Raw genomic sequence first — 17,132 nt, 5'->3', positions numbered from 1 at the left:
TATGCATCTCATCTTCCAGCTGACAGATTCTGTATTCTGCTACTATTACTCTGTTGGATAGGCTTTCCAGTGAGGTTTTCATTTTGCCTACCAAGTTTTTCAATATTGTTATTTCAGTTGGGAGTTTTCTCATTTCTACTACAATATCCTCTTGATTCTTATTCCTAGTTCACTCAGTTCATTACATTCTTTCTTTGAGTTCTATTCAAATCCTCCATATTTCTTCTCTAATGTCCTTATCTGAGAGATAAATAAGTGGTTTTGGGTCATTAGAGCTGCCATTTTCATTCTCTAATCATGGTGGAGGCCTGCATTTTCCCTCTATTGTTATACTTTTAGTGTGGTGTTTTCTACATGTTGTGCTTGAGTTCATTGACTAGTCAAAGTGAATGGCCATGGAGCTTTTCAGTCTCTGCCCCTATGGGTTGAATTGGCTCATCTTCTTTGATGTGTGTTCTTCGGGCTCTGCTTTTCAGGGCAATGTGGGTCTGGGTACTACTGGAGGATCAGGACCTATTTTATTATATTTTGGTTTAGAGCATTCCTGATGGTGGCCAGATGGGTGCATATAACTCCTGGCTCTGAGGTTAGATGTTTATTTCTTGCTCAATTCTATCAGTGCCTTGTATCTCTTAGATATTAAACACTTATCAGATGGGTATTGGGTGAATAGTTTCTCTCATTTCCTTTGAGTTTTAGAAACTTCTCAGTTTAACATAGCCTCATTTGTTTATCTTTGTTTCCACTTGCTTGGCCAGAGATGTTTCATCCTTAATGATGCCTTAAGCTTCAGTGTCATGGAGTATTCTACCTATGTTTTCCTCTCTGTATCTTTTGGTTTCAGGTTTGCGTTTATTGCATGTAGTTGATCCGTTTTCCCGGTGCCACTTATTGAAGAGGTTTTACTTGCACTACTTTGTATTTCTTGCCTCTTTATCAAAAACTAATTAATTATATAATGAGAGATCAGACTTAAAATATGCAAGTCTATTCCATTGATCTGAGGCTCTGCCTTTATTCCAATATTATGTGGTTTTAATAACTACTGTTTCATAGTACCATTTAAGGTTGGGGAAAGTGATGTGTCCCCTTCTTAATTTTCCCACGAATTGCTTTAGCTACCCATGGATATTTATTTTTCATACAAATTTTAGGAATGTTTTATCTACTTCTCTGAATAACATCATGGGTTCTCTTATAGGGATTGTAGTAAATGTGTACAATGCTTTGGAAAGTATTGCTGTTTTAATTATTTTAATCCTACCAATACTAAGTGGGGTATATTTTCTTGTGTCCTCTTGTATTTTCTAAAGCAGTGTTTTGTAGTTTTCTTGTATAGATCTTTCATTTCTTTAGTTGCATTAAATCCAAGGTACTTTATTTTCTGAGTCCCAATTATGAATTATATTTTTAATATCTATTTCTTCTTTTTAATTATTTGAATATAAAAAAGCCATGAATTTTTCATATTTATTTTGTAGACTTTCGGATTAAAAAGCAAATCTATTATCTCCAGAAGCTTTTTTGTGGCATCATTTTTTTCTTTTTATATATTGTCTTCGGATAGATGACATATCAGATATTAAACTGATAAGAACTGATAATACACTTGATCTTAGTCAAAAGGCTGTGAAGCGATCTTTGTGGCATCTTTAGGATTTTATAAACGTAGTATCATATCATCTGCAAACAATGACTTCTTCCTTTGACTTTTTCGTTTTCTATCTGGATACCATTGATATCCTTTTCTTGACTAATTCCTTTAGTAAGTATTTTAGTACTATATTGAATAGAAATGGTCAGAGAGATCAACCTTGACTTGTACTAGTTCTTAGAGAAAAAGATTTTAGTTGTCCCCATTGAGTATAATGCTTGTGATCTACTGATAGCAGATGTCTTTACTATGTTGAGGAAAATTCCTTCAATTCCCAGATTGTTGAGATATTTCATCATGAATGGATGCTGGACTTGTCAAATACTTTCTCTTCATTATATGATTTTTTTCTTTTATTGATATGGTGTATTATATTGATTGATTTGCATATGTTAAACCATCGTTGCTTCTCAGGGTGAATCCAACTTAGTTATGGTGTATAAGTTTTTGATGAACTGTTGGATTCTATTTGCTAGTATTTTGTTGATCTTTGCATTTGTGTTCATTAGTAATATCACCATTTAATTTTCTCTTTGTGTGTGTGTTTGTGTGTATCTTTTGGCTTTAGATAAAAGGGTGATGTTAGCTTCATAAAAACATTGTTGGAGAGTTTCTGTTTCTTCAATTTTCTAAGAGTCTGAAAATGATAGGCAGTATGTTATCTCTAAAGGTTTGAAATAATTCACTATTAAATCCATCTAGGCTTGTGCTTTTCTTTTTAATTACCCCTTGATTACCATTTCAATTTCCTCTATAAAGATAGGTCTATTCAGTATTCCAGATCATCTTGGTTCAAACTTGAGAGGTTATGGAGTCCAAATATTCATCCATTTCTGTTGTATTAATTAAATTAATAAGAGTTCTGGATGTTGCATGGAGTCGGTCTGGTGCCTGCATCCTTTAGGCAAGTGGGTCTGAGGGTATTTCTATCATTTTGACTTTATGAAGGTATATTTTATGGCCCAGCATTTGATCTATCTTGGAGAATATCCCAAGTCCTTTGGAGAAGAATGTATTCAGCCTTGTGAGGATGAAAAACCCTATAGATGTTTATGAAGCCACTCTCATTTTTTACTTCAACACTAGTATACCCTTAAGTTCTAGCTTCATTGATCTACCAAAAGGTGACAAATTAGTGTTGAAAATACCCAATACTATTGTGTTGCTATTGGTATCTTTCTTCAAGTATATCATCAGTTGTTTTAAGCATTTTGCTACCCCTTCATTGGGTCCATCTCTTTTGGAATAGATTTCTTCCTAAAGAATCTAGCACTTGCTCTCTGTCTCTTATAACCATTTTAAACCTGATATTTATGCCATCAAATATTAGTATGGCCACCCTAACCCTTTTAAGGAAGCTGTTTGCTTGAAGGATTGACTTCTAACCTTTAACTTTGTTCTGAATATTTTTCTTGCAGGCAGAAATATGTTGGATACAATTTTCTTTTCTTTTTTCCTCCCATTTTTAATTAATTATTTATTTATTTGTTTTAGCAAACCTGATGGTGCTTAGGGGTTACTTCTGGATATGTGCTCAAAAATTATCCCAGACTGGCTTAAGGGGCCATGAGGGATGCTGGGATTTGAACTTAGGTCAGCCATACGCAAGGCAAGCACCCTACCTGTTGTGCTATTTCTCTGGCCCCATTGGATACAATTTTGTGATCCATCTTGTCACTCTATGTCTATTAACTGGTGTATTTAGTCTGTCAACATTAAAAGAGATTATTGTTATTTGATTTTGCACCATTCAAAGAGGCCATTATTCATGGTATACCATTTATCATTGTAGAATTTAGTATAATAACTAAGATCTGGAATCAACCTAGCTGCCTAATATATAATAAGTGAGTCATAAAAATATGATCTATATACACAGTGGAATACTATGCAGCTATAAAGTATGATAGAATAATGCAATTTTCTGAAAAATGGGTAGAATTGGAAGACAGAATGTTAAATGAAATCAGTCAAAAGTGGGACAAATTCAGTATGCTCTTGCCTAAGTGGTTTATAGAAAAACTGGATGAGGAGATACAATATTTAAAATGGGAATGCTTAGATCACCTTTTTCAGCAGAGCATGTGGAGGATGGAGATTGGAAAAATTGAGGGGGAGAAGAGATAGGTGGGATACAATATGGAGTAGCAGTTAAGGATCCCAGTGGTATAAAGGAGTGGTAGAACTAAATATCCAAATCAACAAGTAAAGAACACTAAAAACAAAAGCTTCAAACTCAACAACCAAACTCAACAATGTGCCTCTCAAGGTGAAAAGCTGAAAATGTGGGTGACTGGGAATGTGGGAACCTTGGTGGAGCTAAGAAAACACTGATGATAAGATTGGTGCTTGAACATGGTATATCTAAAACTTAGCTATGAATAATTTTGCACACCATGGTACTTTAAAATTTTTTTAAAAAATTATTTACAATAGTAAAAAGTGACAGATTACTAGCATATCTGTTGCAGCAGTATTGTATGAAAGAGATGAAAATAATTATTAAATTTTATTTGTCAGGTAGTAATAATATACATTATTTGGCAAAAGTGAAGAAAACATTTAAATACATTTTTAATATATTTTTATTTAAACACCTTGATTACATACATGATTGTGTTGTTTGGGTTTCAGTCATGTAAAGAACACCACCCATCACCAGTGCAACATTCCCATCACCAATGTCCCAAGTCTCCCTGCTTCCCACCCACCCCCGCCTGTACTCTAGACAGGCTTTCTATTGCCTTCATACATTCTCATTATTAGAATAGTTCAAAATGTAGTTACTTCTCTAACTAAACTCATTCCTGTTTGTGGTGAGCTTCATGAGGTGAGCTGTAACTTCCAGCCCATCTCTCTTTTGTGTCTGAAAATTATTATTTCAAGAATGTCTTTCATTTTGAAGAAAACATTTTTAAATTAAGGTAGGTAACATTATTTTAAACATTTTATAGTTTTAGGAATAACGTTTTTTACGTGTCTTCAAAACTTGCCACACTTCACCCACTACCACAGTTCTCAAGTCCCTCCAATACTATTATATATTATAATATATAGAGATCTTATAGAGATCCTGCCATTCTTTGCATCCCCTATGCTCTCCCACGGATGTAACCTGACCACAGTTCTGCAGTTCTGAATATAAGGGTTAGTTTTGCTTCAATTTTTTTCTGTTTTGTTTCTTTGTTCCTCATATATGAGAAATGTCATCTAGTATTTTTCTCTCTTTCTAAATTATGCTGTCAACCTTGGTTCTTTCTATGTTGCTTGTGAATGTTTCATTATTTCTTATGAGTGAGTCGTGTGTACTATGGTGTATATTGAAAATATCTGCTTTATCCACTTAACTGTCATTAGGCTCATGGGTTGTGTACATATTTTTGATACTGCATATAACAGTGTGATAAAAATATATCCCCTTGAATTAGTGTTATTATATGATTTGGGTAGAAATATAGTATCAAATGCTAAGTTTATTTTCAGCAGCTTGAAAAACCTCCTTCCTAATTTTTGAGACTGGAAAGGAAACCTTGATTTACTAATAAAGGAAATATGCTATCATTTATAAAGTGTCATAAATAAAGAAATAAATTGTAGGTTATATTGTCATATGGATAAAATAAAAGAAAGTCACAGAAAATGGAAGAGGATTTCTGGGCAATTGGTGACAATGGAGGTAGAGTAACTTTGCATTTCAATAGCATAAACATTAACCCAGTTTTTGCCATATTACCTAAGCTACAATTAAAAAAAAAGCATCTTTTTATATTTCTGAAAATATGTAAATGCTATATATTTCTTTAAGTGATTTCTTTTTTCATACACACATAAGTATATGTATATATCTTGTGCCACAAATACAAATTTATTAAAAATTATTAAAAGACACAAAGGTAAAAAGAAAACACATTTGGATAGTTTTAATATCATAGAAAAACTGTTGATTTGAGTGTACTTATATTTAGAGCTATTTTTATACAAATTTTAAAAAGATGGGGCCGAAGTGGTGGCTCAGTTGGTAAGGCATCTGCCTTGCACATGCTAGACAAGGATGGACTGCCATTCGATCCCCGGCATCCCATATGGTCCCCCAAGCCAGGAGCGATTTCTGAGCTCATAGCCAGGAATAACCCCTGAGCATCACCAGGTGTGGCTGAAAAACCAAAAGAAAAAAGAAAAAAAAAAGAGACTGGAACTCTATAAACTGCAGATTAAATTCTAACCAATGTTGTTAAACTTATCTGCATGCAAATTTGGGAAGTTTGAAGGCTTGGAGGTCAGAGCCTTGAAATTCATTTCACAATCTCAAAAACATTCAGTTGCCCCTGGAGTGTTTTTTTTTTTTTTCATTTTTTTGTATTTTGTACCTGACCAAAAAAAAAAAAAAAAAAAGAAGGAAAAAACTTTGGTGTAAAATCAGCTGAATTCCCAGAATGTGTTCAATGTTTTTGAACTCATGATCATACTTGAACTATGATCTACTTTCACTTTCAAGTCTATTTATGCTAGCATAAAAGACTTTTTAAACTTTTTGTTTGTTTTTGTGGACAACACTGGGCATTGCTCAGGCCTTACTCTTGGTTTTCTGCTCAGAAATTCCATCCCATGGTACTGGGAAACCATATGCTGGTGCTTTGTCCCCCATATTAGTAGGGTGTGAACAGTTCTTTAAGTCCAGGGACTGGGTTTAGCTGTAATTTCTTTACTTTCTTTTCTATAAGCAATTTAGCTAATTATTGTATATAGACTTGGTGTTCTGTTTGGCTTGAAGCTATTATGCACAATGATATTGTGGTCATTCTCTTTATATTTTCTCTACACATGATTCCATATTTCTGCTGGGTGTAAACTTAAGAGTTAAAGGATTGGATCACAGGTCACTTTAATTCATGTGAAATAGATGAATCCAAAATCTTCCTAAATATACTTGAACTTATATGAAACTTAGAATGTTTTCTAAGAAAATAACTTTTCTGTATTAGTGTTCATGTGAATTATTTGTGTATAGGTTCTATAGCTACCTTTAACATCTGGTAGTATTAACAGTGCCAGAGTTATAACACTATTACAAATCTTGGTCATATATACTTAGAAATAATGTTTTGTGGTAATGAGCCCATTATTGTATAGAATGAATAAATAGAAATTTCTGACTCACAATGTGCACTGTATAAAAAAGACAATGCCTTTTGTCTCTGCACTCAGAAATTACTCCTGGTGGGCTCAGGGAACCATATAGGGTGCCAGAGATGAAACCTGGGTTAGCCACATGCAAGGCAAGTTCCCTACCTTTGTGCTATTTCTCTTGCTGACTAAACTCACTTAGCATATTCTCTTCTAGTTCCATCTATATGCATTGGCAAGTTTGCATGGTAAGTTAGCCAGAAGAAGAGGGACAACTATAGAATGATAGAGACACAGTAAAGAAATAATAGTTTGCCACAGGAAACAGAAACTAGGAATTGAATTTAGGAAGGAGGGGTTTGGGTGTGGGTGGAGGCAGCTGCCTGTTTGGGCAGATGGGCGGATGGTGGCAGGACTCTGAGACAATGGTGGAAGGAAGCAGGCACTCTAGTGCAGGATGTGGGGTTGGAACCCTGGAAGGAATGAAACCCCTGTCATTAACAATATTATAAATTAGGGTGTTTATATTATATGTAGATATACTTTATATGTATATTTTAATGTATACTTTACATATACATATATTCTTCATTATATGTTTTATATATATACTTTATTAAATGTTTTGAATTACAGTGTTTTCAGGGTTTTTTTTTAACGAAGTTCAAAAGCAAACAGAAGTGGGGAGAAGAGGAAGAAAACAAGACAAAGGAAACTGGTAAGTAAGGAACTAGTTTTGTTAAATTTAGATGTTTACTAAACTAAATCTTACATTGAACATCACATTAAAAATAAGAGCTGGGGGCCGGATTGGCACATGCCAATCTGGGTTAGATCTCCAGCATCCCATATGGTCCCCGAGCCCTTTAGGAGTGATATATCTGAGTCCAGAGCCAGGAGTAACCCCTGAGTACTACTGGAGAAGAATTAAAAACCAAAGGGGAAAAGACAGAACTGGCTCAATTTGTAACCTTCTGTAACTAAACGAACACGAATTACTTTTACTTTCAGTTTTGCTTTTCCTCTCTTTTTTTTTTCTTTCTGGTGTAATGAACAAACAGACCTCAGTCTGTTTAAGAGGAGGAAAGAAGGAAGGAAGGAGAAGAAGACAGAGGCTGTTGAAAACTGTTCATTGAGTGATAGAGCTGTAGAGAAGGTATGTCCTATTTCTCTTCCATACGACTTTGTCCTGAACTCAAGGATTAATTTCAGAATCAACCTGATAGCTGAGGATCTGGAAGCAGGAGCAGGAAGCTTATAGGAGCTGCGGCTGTCCTCAGTTCTGGGAAATCTTAGCATCTTCACTGTGTACCAAGAGCAGCTGCAAAAGCACGCTGTGCCCTACGTGTTCATGAATGACAGCAGTAGAAGAGAATAGGAAGAGCCTTGCTTGAGAGACTGCCTTGCTTTAGCAATTTTGCTGAAAACATTAAAATGCACAGAATAACACAGTGCAATAATTGCAATAATAATAATAATAATAATAATAATAATAATAATAAATGCACAGAATAATTCAGAGCTCCCAGGGAGTTATCATCTCAAGGATAACTGTTTAAAAAGAAAACATTATATCAGTTGTATAAAAATAATTTAAATTGATTTAATTGACTTTTTCTGTTTTGTTGGAAACTGAACATTTATAAAAACAGCCACCATTCCCACTCCCTGCTCATTTGTGTCAAGAAAATTTTTACAATAGTTAGTTGAGATAAATTTGAATTTGGGGGCTAAGTGGGGAGAAAACTATAAATTTTAGTTTTCTCATATATATATTTTTACACATATATATTACGTTTTTAAATTTCACAAAGAGTCTTGCTGCTTTAGATGGTTTATTGTTTGCTTCATGCTTGAATTAAAAGTCTTTTTCTTCTCTCAATACAATTCTCAATACTTCATGTCGAAGCACTACAGACTTGAACTGCAGCTAATTTTTTATGCTAAGTAATCTAGTGCCTACTGATTGCCTAATGTTAGCCTCTACCCCACAGGTTAATCACTCATTCCCATAGACTGTCTGTACTTCATAAATCTGGTTTATCAAATAAATCTGACTTATCACTGTACTTTATTTTGGCTATTAAATCTGAGATTCTTATTATCTCCTCCACGGGTTCGGTGGTTTCCTAGAATGTCTTGGTAACTAAGACTACTGAGTATTGATTTATCACAAAAGTATTAAAATCCAGGAACAGCAAGAAGGTAGAGATAAGGAAGAGTATCAAAGTTGTGGTGGCTGTTGTGGTATCTCCTAACAGGATACCTTCTTTTTAATTTTTTTTTTTTTTTTTGGTTTTTGGTTTTTGAGTCACACCGGTGATGCTCAAGGGGTTACTCCTGGTTTGCGCTCAGAAATCGCTCCTGGCTGGTGGGATCACATGGGAAGCAGGGTATTGAACCTCGGTCTATCCTAGGCTAGCACATGCAAGGCAGATGCCCTACCGCATGTGCCAAAACTCTGGCTTCTTTATTGTTATTTTTATAAATAAATTCTTTACTTGAATCACCGTGAGATACACCGTTACAAAGATGTTCATGATTGAATTTCAGTCATACAATATACCACCCACTTCACCAGTGCACATTTCCAGCCTCAGTGTTCTTAGTTGCCCCCCCATTCTCCCCATTTCCCCTTTCCTCTCTCTTGCCTGATTCTGGGACATACATTTTTCCCCCCTCTCTCTCTCTCTCTCTCTCTCTCTCTCTCTCTCTCTCTCTCTCTCTCTCTCTCTCTCTCTCTCTCTCTCTCTCTCTCTCTCTCTCTCTCTCTCGCTCACTCTCACTCTCGCTCTCTCTCAGCAACACAGAATGTTTGTAAACTGAACTTCTCTCTAAATTCCTTTGGTGGGGTGTTTTTTAACTCTTTATTAAATAAGCACAGTTAATTAAATTATGCCCTTTGGTTTTATTTCAACTTTCATACCCTTTCTCTCTCCAGACTTTAGGGATGAGGTTTTAATTTCCTACTCTGATCTTCTGATTGTTCCTTTGGTAAGCAGACTCCATTGTCTGATATATCAAGGGCTTTTTAAAAAATCATCTAATTAGTATAAATTTTAAGTTGAAAGGGGTTCTTAGTAAAAAAAAAAAAAAGATCGGTTTCTTTTTGCCTTAATAACTGTAGGTATTTCAGGAACTAAGGGTAAATTAACAAAAATACTCTCTCATTATTTAAGAAATTACAAGGTTTTAAGGAATGATGTTCTAGGAAACAGGGACAAAATCTTGTGTGGTATGTATTTGTGTATGTGTGTATATAGAAAGTCTCAAGAGTATACACCCCCACTGTCTTGACACAGATCAGACTCTGCAGCCTTCCTAATATCCAGGACTTCTTTCTTCTTGGTATCGAAGTTAGTTAAACAGAATCTAGTCCTTATAGTCCATGCAGATGAGGTCTTTAAGTATAGTCTGATCTGCTTCCTACAGTTTACAGAAGGGAACTGGGAACTGTTCTTGTTTTATAAGGCCTGTGCCTTCTCTCCGGTCTAGTTCTCTTTGCATCTTCAGTGTACAAAGCACAGTGTATCATTTGAAATTCAACATAATTTATTTACTCTCTCCTATGTTTTCCCTTAAGATAGATGTATATGGTACAAAGAAATAATGAGGCAGCCATAAATAAGTTATTATATTATTGTAAAGTCTGTTCTGTTTTCTCTGGATACAAGAAGGGAATTTGAAACTGGATACAAGATGAAAGTCAATCACAATGGTGCACGATTACTATATGCACCACAACCAATCACTTACTCTAAAATGTTTTATTCTATTTTAATATATAATTTTTATTTATTTATTTATTTATTTTGGTTTTGGGGCCACACCTGGTGATGCTCAGGGGTTACTGCTAGCTATGTGCTCAGAAATCGCTTCTGGCTTGGGGGACTATATGAGATTCGGGGGAATCAAACCACAGTCCATCCTAGTTAGCGCATGCAAGGCAGACAACCTACAGCTTTCGCCACTGCTCCGGCCCACATGCAACTATTTTTAAGTATTATTAAAAGATTAAAGATTGTCTTAGGCTCTACTTTATTTGTTTTTGATACCGTCTTGAAGAAAAAAGACTAGATATTCCTGAGATTGCTAGTCAGCCATTTCCCTCATTGTCTAGTGTTTAAATCAAGATCCCATGATTTATTAAAATAAGACTTTTAAAGAAGAGTTGTTAATGATTGATCAGATCCTTCAAAGCATTATATATATCAGTGAAACTAGGAATGTGTATATTTACCAAAGGATATAGTATGTTATAGACCCTAAGTGTATTGTGACCCTTATTCAAATTTTACTAATGCCAATGCAATATTTGGAGGGTAACATCCTCTCTATCATCTCTAGTACCATCAGATTTGAAGGGAATAATAAAAGATGTTCTCTTACAGTCTCTAAATTTTAATTTACATTTCATTTTAAAGAAATTCTAGAAATCTGACCTAGTCATAAATGAATGCATCATTTCATAACTAAGTACAAGAATAACGTAATCTTTAAATGACTGCAGGGTCTTGGTTTATAGGTTTCCATGGCATCTGGACTAGACATGATGGCCCCTATTTGTCTGGTGGAAAACAAAAATGAAAAATTATTTGTGAATCAGGAAGCTCTAAAGATCCTAGAGAAGATTTCTAAGCCGGTGGTGGTGGTGGCCATTGTAGGACTGTATCGTACAGGCAAATCTTACTTGATGAACTGTCTTGCAGGAAAAAAGCATGGTGAGTATTTTATACTGAATTATGAGACAATTGCTTCTCTCTATTATAGGTATCAACTTGTTAATTTTATACTTGTTAATGTTAAAGGAGAATTCAGCTCCTCACAATAAAACAAACTTTTAATTATAAATCCAACATTTTTTATAGTCTCTAACATTTAATTGTAACTTAATTTCTTGCATACTTTAGTTTTACTCCTAATGAGTAAAATCCTCCTCAGTTGCTAAGACTTCAATATTCACCTGCTCAATCTCCAGGCTTTTCCAATTGTATAAAACCTCTCTTAAAACATATGCTACCTCTATGGGAAATATTCACATCAGTACATAGATAGAAATGAACTTTCTTTTCATTTCAAATGCTCTCTGCAATCAATCTTTCTTTGGCTCTGAAACAAACCATTCATTACACTCTTCTGGTGACTGTCAATATCCTACCTTTTATTTGATAATTGATATGCCTATTCTATATCTTGAGATCTTGTGCAGTATCATTTTCAATGCTATAGTTTTCTTTTTTGAAAATAAAATACACAATGTTGTTTTTTTTTTCTTGAGAAAATCATAAAAACACCATCCTTAGAAGTATTTACATTCTTTTAAAGTCGGATGTTGTGGTTATATAGATGATTTGGTGTTACTTTTTTTTTCCACCCCTCATCTTGCAGGTTTTCCTCTGGGCTCAACAGTGCAATCTAAAACCAAGGGCATTTGGATGTGGTGCCTTCCCCATCCTACCAAGCCAGATCAAGTACTAGTACTTTTGGATACTGAGGGCTTGGGTGATGTGGAAAAGGTAAGACAAAGTGTTATTTCTTATTTCATTATTTCTTCAGCAATTTAACCATTAAAATTTATCTTTATACGTTTGAAAACTTGTTATTATAAATGAATAAATTTTGGCTTAGTTGAATCTATCTTCTTGGCATCACAAGATAGTAAATAGACAAGATAGAATGCTATAGTAGGTAACGATTTTTCTTTGTTGGCAATGGATGAAAATTTTGAATAAATTTGGTCAGTAATTTGAACATCTGCAGTCCTTACCTCTGGGCTTCATATATATATATATATATATATATATATATTTTTATATATATATATATATATATATACACACACACAGAGATATATATATATAGAGAGAGAGAGGGAGGGAGGGAGAGAGAGAGAGAGAGAGAGAGAGAGAGAGAGAGATGTGTAGTAGTGGCCAAAATCAAAATCTTTTTCCTAAGCACACTTTCTTCTATTCAGAAGAATGCATGCATTTAATCATAATGAATAAAATCTTACTGATCTGGAGGCAGATTGATAAGAGGAAAAAATTATACTGGTAATTCAACTCTACTATCAATTTCATGGAAACTTTCTTATTGAAATGTGCTTTTTGAGTTTGCCTGCGATGGGAAAAGTTCTGATAAATCATTGATAGATGCCTTCACAAGTAAGAGTACTGACTCCTGGGGGGGCTGACTCCAAGAAGCATTCCCAGCAACTGGGAGAATAAGTACTTCAGTTCTGAAAGGTGATTGTTCAGTCTGTAAGACTTTCCACCATACTCAGAAAGCATAAGAGTGCTCAAAAGGAAAAAAAAAGGGGAAGCATTAACTCAGACATATGTTTGAAAGAGAAGAAAGATTTCTTACTCACCTTATGACCTATGAAATAAACTGTTAATTTTAGAGAGGAATGTAGGGATGGTATATATATATTTCTATTAATTAATAGGGCATTTTCTAAGGTGTTTAATACTATTAGGAAGTGCTGATTTTTATAAAATTATATATTTGAACTACAAATATTAAAATGGGCATTAAAATTTTTACTAGTTTAGTTTTGACTAATAATAAAATTATTTCTTTCTCTTATTTTTAAGCTTATATTGAATTATGGAACTAATATCTGAAACTTGGTATATCTACATTTCTGTAAAATAGTTAGAAATTATATATATTTTTTGTTCCTCAATTCACAATACAGACCAGGCAAAAGGCCTGAGTTGAGGTGTATATGGGGTGCATTTACTGTACCTCCTCTTTCTATACAGTCAGTGTAAAGAACACAGCCTGTGGTAAGCATTGGGAGGCCTTATCTTTTTTTTCTTTTTTTTTTTGATATATATATATACAAAAAATCCATCACCAGTGCAACATTCCCATGACCAATATCCCAAGTGTCCTTCCTCCCCACCCCACACAGGCCTGTACTCTAAACAGTCTTTCTACTTCCCTCATTCAGTCACATTTTGTTATGATAGTTCTCAGTATAATTATTTCTGTGACTGCACTAAACGATCCCTGTGGTGAGCTTCAAGTCAGGAGCTGGACCCTCCAGTCCTCCTCTATTTTGTTTCTGAGAATCATTACACAAATGTTTTTCATTTTTCTCAAAACCCATAGATGAGCGAGACCATTCTGTGTTTATCTCTCTCCCTCTGACTTATTTCACTCAGCATAATAGATTCCATATACATCCATGTATAGGAAAATTTCATGACTTCATCTCTTCTGTTGACTGCATAATATTCCATTGTGTATATGTACTATAGTTTCTTTAACCATTCATCTATTGAGGGGCATCTAGGCAGTTTCCAGAGTCTGGCTATTGTAAACAATGCTACAATGAATATAGGTGTGAGAAAGGGATTTTTGTATTGTATTTTTGTGTTCCTACGATATATCCCTAGGATTGGTATAGCTGGATCGTATGGGAGAAATTATATATATTTTTAAAGTCATATATCAAACACTGATATATGAATCCGACTGAAAAATTTTAGTTTGTCATAATTCTAATAATTTTCTATACAAATTTATAACTAAAGATATGTTATAGGAAACAAGTAATGAATACACTATCCTCACTTCTAACTCCTACTAAAACTCTCATATAAATTCTTACAGACACAATTTTCAACAGTTATGTTAATCTCAGGAACTTATACATTGCTTCTATAAAATAATTTTTGTATTATTACATTTTTGGATAGTGCTATAATTGTACAAGCAAATTAGATTTGTGATACCTGGTTAATTATTAAAATTTAGCCTTTATTTCTATGCCTACCCTCTTCTACAGTCAAATTTAATAACTATTTTATTGTAAAAATTCCTTTATGTTAGGATTTCTATTTTTTTCTGTTGATTTGTGTATTTCTGTCATCATCTTTATTTCTTTCAGTTTACCTTCTAATCATTCTTGAATACTCTCCTTGAAATTTACTTTTTTATTATATATATATATATAATTTTTATTTTGACCATATTGGCTTACATATCTTTCACAATAGTATTTTAGGTACATATTAACATTGAATCAGGGGAATTCTAGTCACCAAGTTTGTCCTTCCTCCACCCCCGTTCCCATCCTGCATCCCATATCCCCCCACCCTCACCCCCCGAGCTGCCAGAATAAGTGGTCCCCTCTGTGTCTAGCTTACTACTTAGTGATCATATATCTGTTTGGTCCTGGTACTCTCATTATTCCCTCCTCTATTTGAGAGGCGGAACTAGATAGTTCAAGTTAAGTGGTTTTGTTTGAAGAAAAGAAAAGCAAAAAAGTGAGGTAAAAATCAAATAAGCTGAAAATGGGCATAATCCTTCTAGAGTCTCTCAACATCGGTTTGAGAGAGGACAGGAAAAAAGGAATTGAAATACAACAATTCAAAAAGAAATGACTTTTTAATATTAGATACTCTTTTTCAAACTCTTATAGATCTGCTTCATTTTGTTTGTCTGTCTGTTTGAGCTTTCCAAGTAATGCTCAGGACAGTAGGGATCCTTCTCAGTGATTATCAATAACTGAGTGTCCCTGGTTCAATGCAAAGAATATAATGATTAAGGTGTTGAGGGATAAAAGATGTTATGCCCTCGGGTGTTAAGCACCACGCTGAGTGGGATTGGGGCCTCCAGGTCTGCATGTGACAGTATTCTAGGACTACCCTGGGTAACACCGGGGAAATGTAAGCTGTCAGAAAATAGGGGCTGGAGTGGTGGTGCAGTGGTAGAGTATTTGATTTGCATGAGACTGACCTAGGACAGATCGCGGTTCGATCCCCCAGCATACCATATGATTCCCCAAGCCAGAAAAGATTTCTGAGTGCATAGCCAGGAGTAACCTCTGAGCATCAATGGATGTGCCCCCCCAAAAAACAAAAACAAACAAACGAAAAAACCCAAAGAAATTAAGCCAGGGTCATACAATGCAAGGTATGCACCTTAAACCATGCACTGTCTCTCAGGTCAATATTTGGGTTGCTAGGTGTTTTCCTAATGACTGCTTACATTTAAACAAATTTTCAAAAAAAATTTGGACTACACCCAGGTATGCTCAGAGCTTACTCATGACTCTGCACTCAGAGATCACTCCTAGAGTGACCATATGCTGTGTTGGGGATCAAATCCAGGTTGGCTGCATGAAAAGCAAGTGCCTCACCGACTGTACTATCTCCCCAGAATTCATTTTTTATTTTTTTAAACTACAAGTTATGCTGCTTTTATCCATTACTATATGTGAAATTGTTATTGAAATGGTCATCTTCGGATATCTATCACTGTTTTGCCTTGCTTTCTTGAAAATAACATTTGTCACTTTAAGTTTGCTTTTTGAAATCTGAAGCTCATGGAAAGTACCAAATCCTTCCTAGAGATATTTGCTGACTGATATAAGTGGAATTTTTGTTGTGTCTTCTTTGGTATATTTTACATAGACAATAGTTACTAAATATGTGTAGAATGAAGATGTTCAGAGATTCATTCTTAAACATATATATATATATATTTAATATATGTATTCTTATATACCATATGTGAGTTTATAGACTGTATATTATATATATAATGGGATTTTTTTGTTTTAATTTTGGCCCACACCCAGATGCTCAGGGATTGATTATTTCTGACTCTGTACTTAGAGATAACTCTCTCCTAAGGGGTTATATGGGGTGTCAGGTATCAAATGTGGGTTGGTCACATGCAAGACAATTACCATACTCACTGTACTATTTCTTTGGCTCTGTTATATGTTTTTTATTCAATTTATAAAAGAAAAATCTATTAGCACAGCAGTAGGTCATTTGCCTTGCATGCAGCCAATCCAGGATGGACAGTGGTTCTAATCCCAGCATCCCATATGATCCCCCGAGCCTGCCAGGAGTGATTCTGAGCACAGATCCAAAAATAGCCCCTGAGTGCTGTCAGGTGTGGCCCCAAAACAAATAAACAAAAGAAAATCTATGATGTTTAGAATATATTATTTATGAAAATATCAAAATCACAAAAACACTTTTGTACTTGTTAAAGATGATAACTTCATTTATGCTTGTCTTCATACTTCATTACATAGTGGTTTAAAATATAAATAAAATGAGTGATTAATAGTTGTATTCAATTTTCAAAGAGCTAATTGCCATCACTCTTTTTTAAAATCTATATCTCAGGGTGACCCTAAGAATGACTCGTGGATCTTTGCCCTGGCTGTGCTTCTCTGTAGCAGTTTTATCTATAACAGCATAGGAACCATCAACCATCAGGCCCTGGAGCAGCTGCAGTATCCTTCCAAGAACCAACCTCCCTGGTGCCCATGTGTTTATTGGAGTTAAAATCCCTGGGACAAGGAAGGTCATGAGAGGGAACT

At 34.7% G+C, this 17,132-nt stretch overlaps 1 protein-coding gene, 1 non-coding gene and 1 pseudogene across 2 annotated transcripts in view; 1 reads left to right on the top strand and 2 right to left on the bottom strand.

The window, feature by feature from the left end:
* LOC126006799 (guanylate-binding protein 6-like) overlaps window positions 1-17,132 on the top strand; it is a 150,201-nt gene that overhangs the window by 115,062 nt on the left and 18,007 nt on the right. The window contains exons 2-4 of the mRNA XM_049772317.1: window positions 11,304-11,499; window positions 12,167-12,294; window positions 16,936-17,045. Of these exons, the coding sequence (XP_049628274.1) occupies window positions 11,310-11,499; window positions 12,167-12,294; window positions 16,936-17,045 (428 nt within the window). The 5' untranslated portion in view covers window positions 11,304-11,309. The remainder of the gene's footprint in view (window positions 1-11,303; window positions 11,500-12,166; window positions 12,295-16,935; window positions 17,046-17,132) is intronic.
* On the bottom strand, window positions 1,515-1,639 carry LOC126008167 (uncharacterized; annotated as a pseudogene).
* Window positions 13,454-13,586, bottom strand: LOC126007788 (small nucleolar RNA SNORA51). Its single transcript, XR_007495271.1, has one exon. It is a non-coding gene; the product is annotated as a small nucleolar RNA SNORA51 (small nucleolar RNA).

Source organism: Suncus etruscus, chromosome 4, assembly GCF_024139225.1.
Source record: "Suncus etruscus isolate mSunEtr1 chromosome 4, mSunEtr1.pri.cur, whole genome shotgun sequence".
Taxonomy (NCBI): Eukaryota; Metazoa; Chordata; class Mammalia; order Eulipotyphla; family Soricidae; genus Suncus; species Suncus etruscus.
The sequence above is the reverse complement of the archived record's forward strand: the minus strand, read 5'-3'. Positions and strand labels throughout refer to the sequence as shown.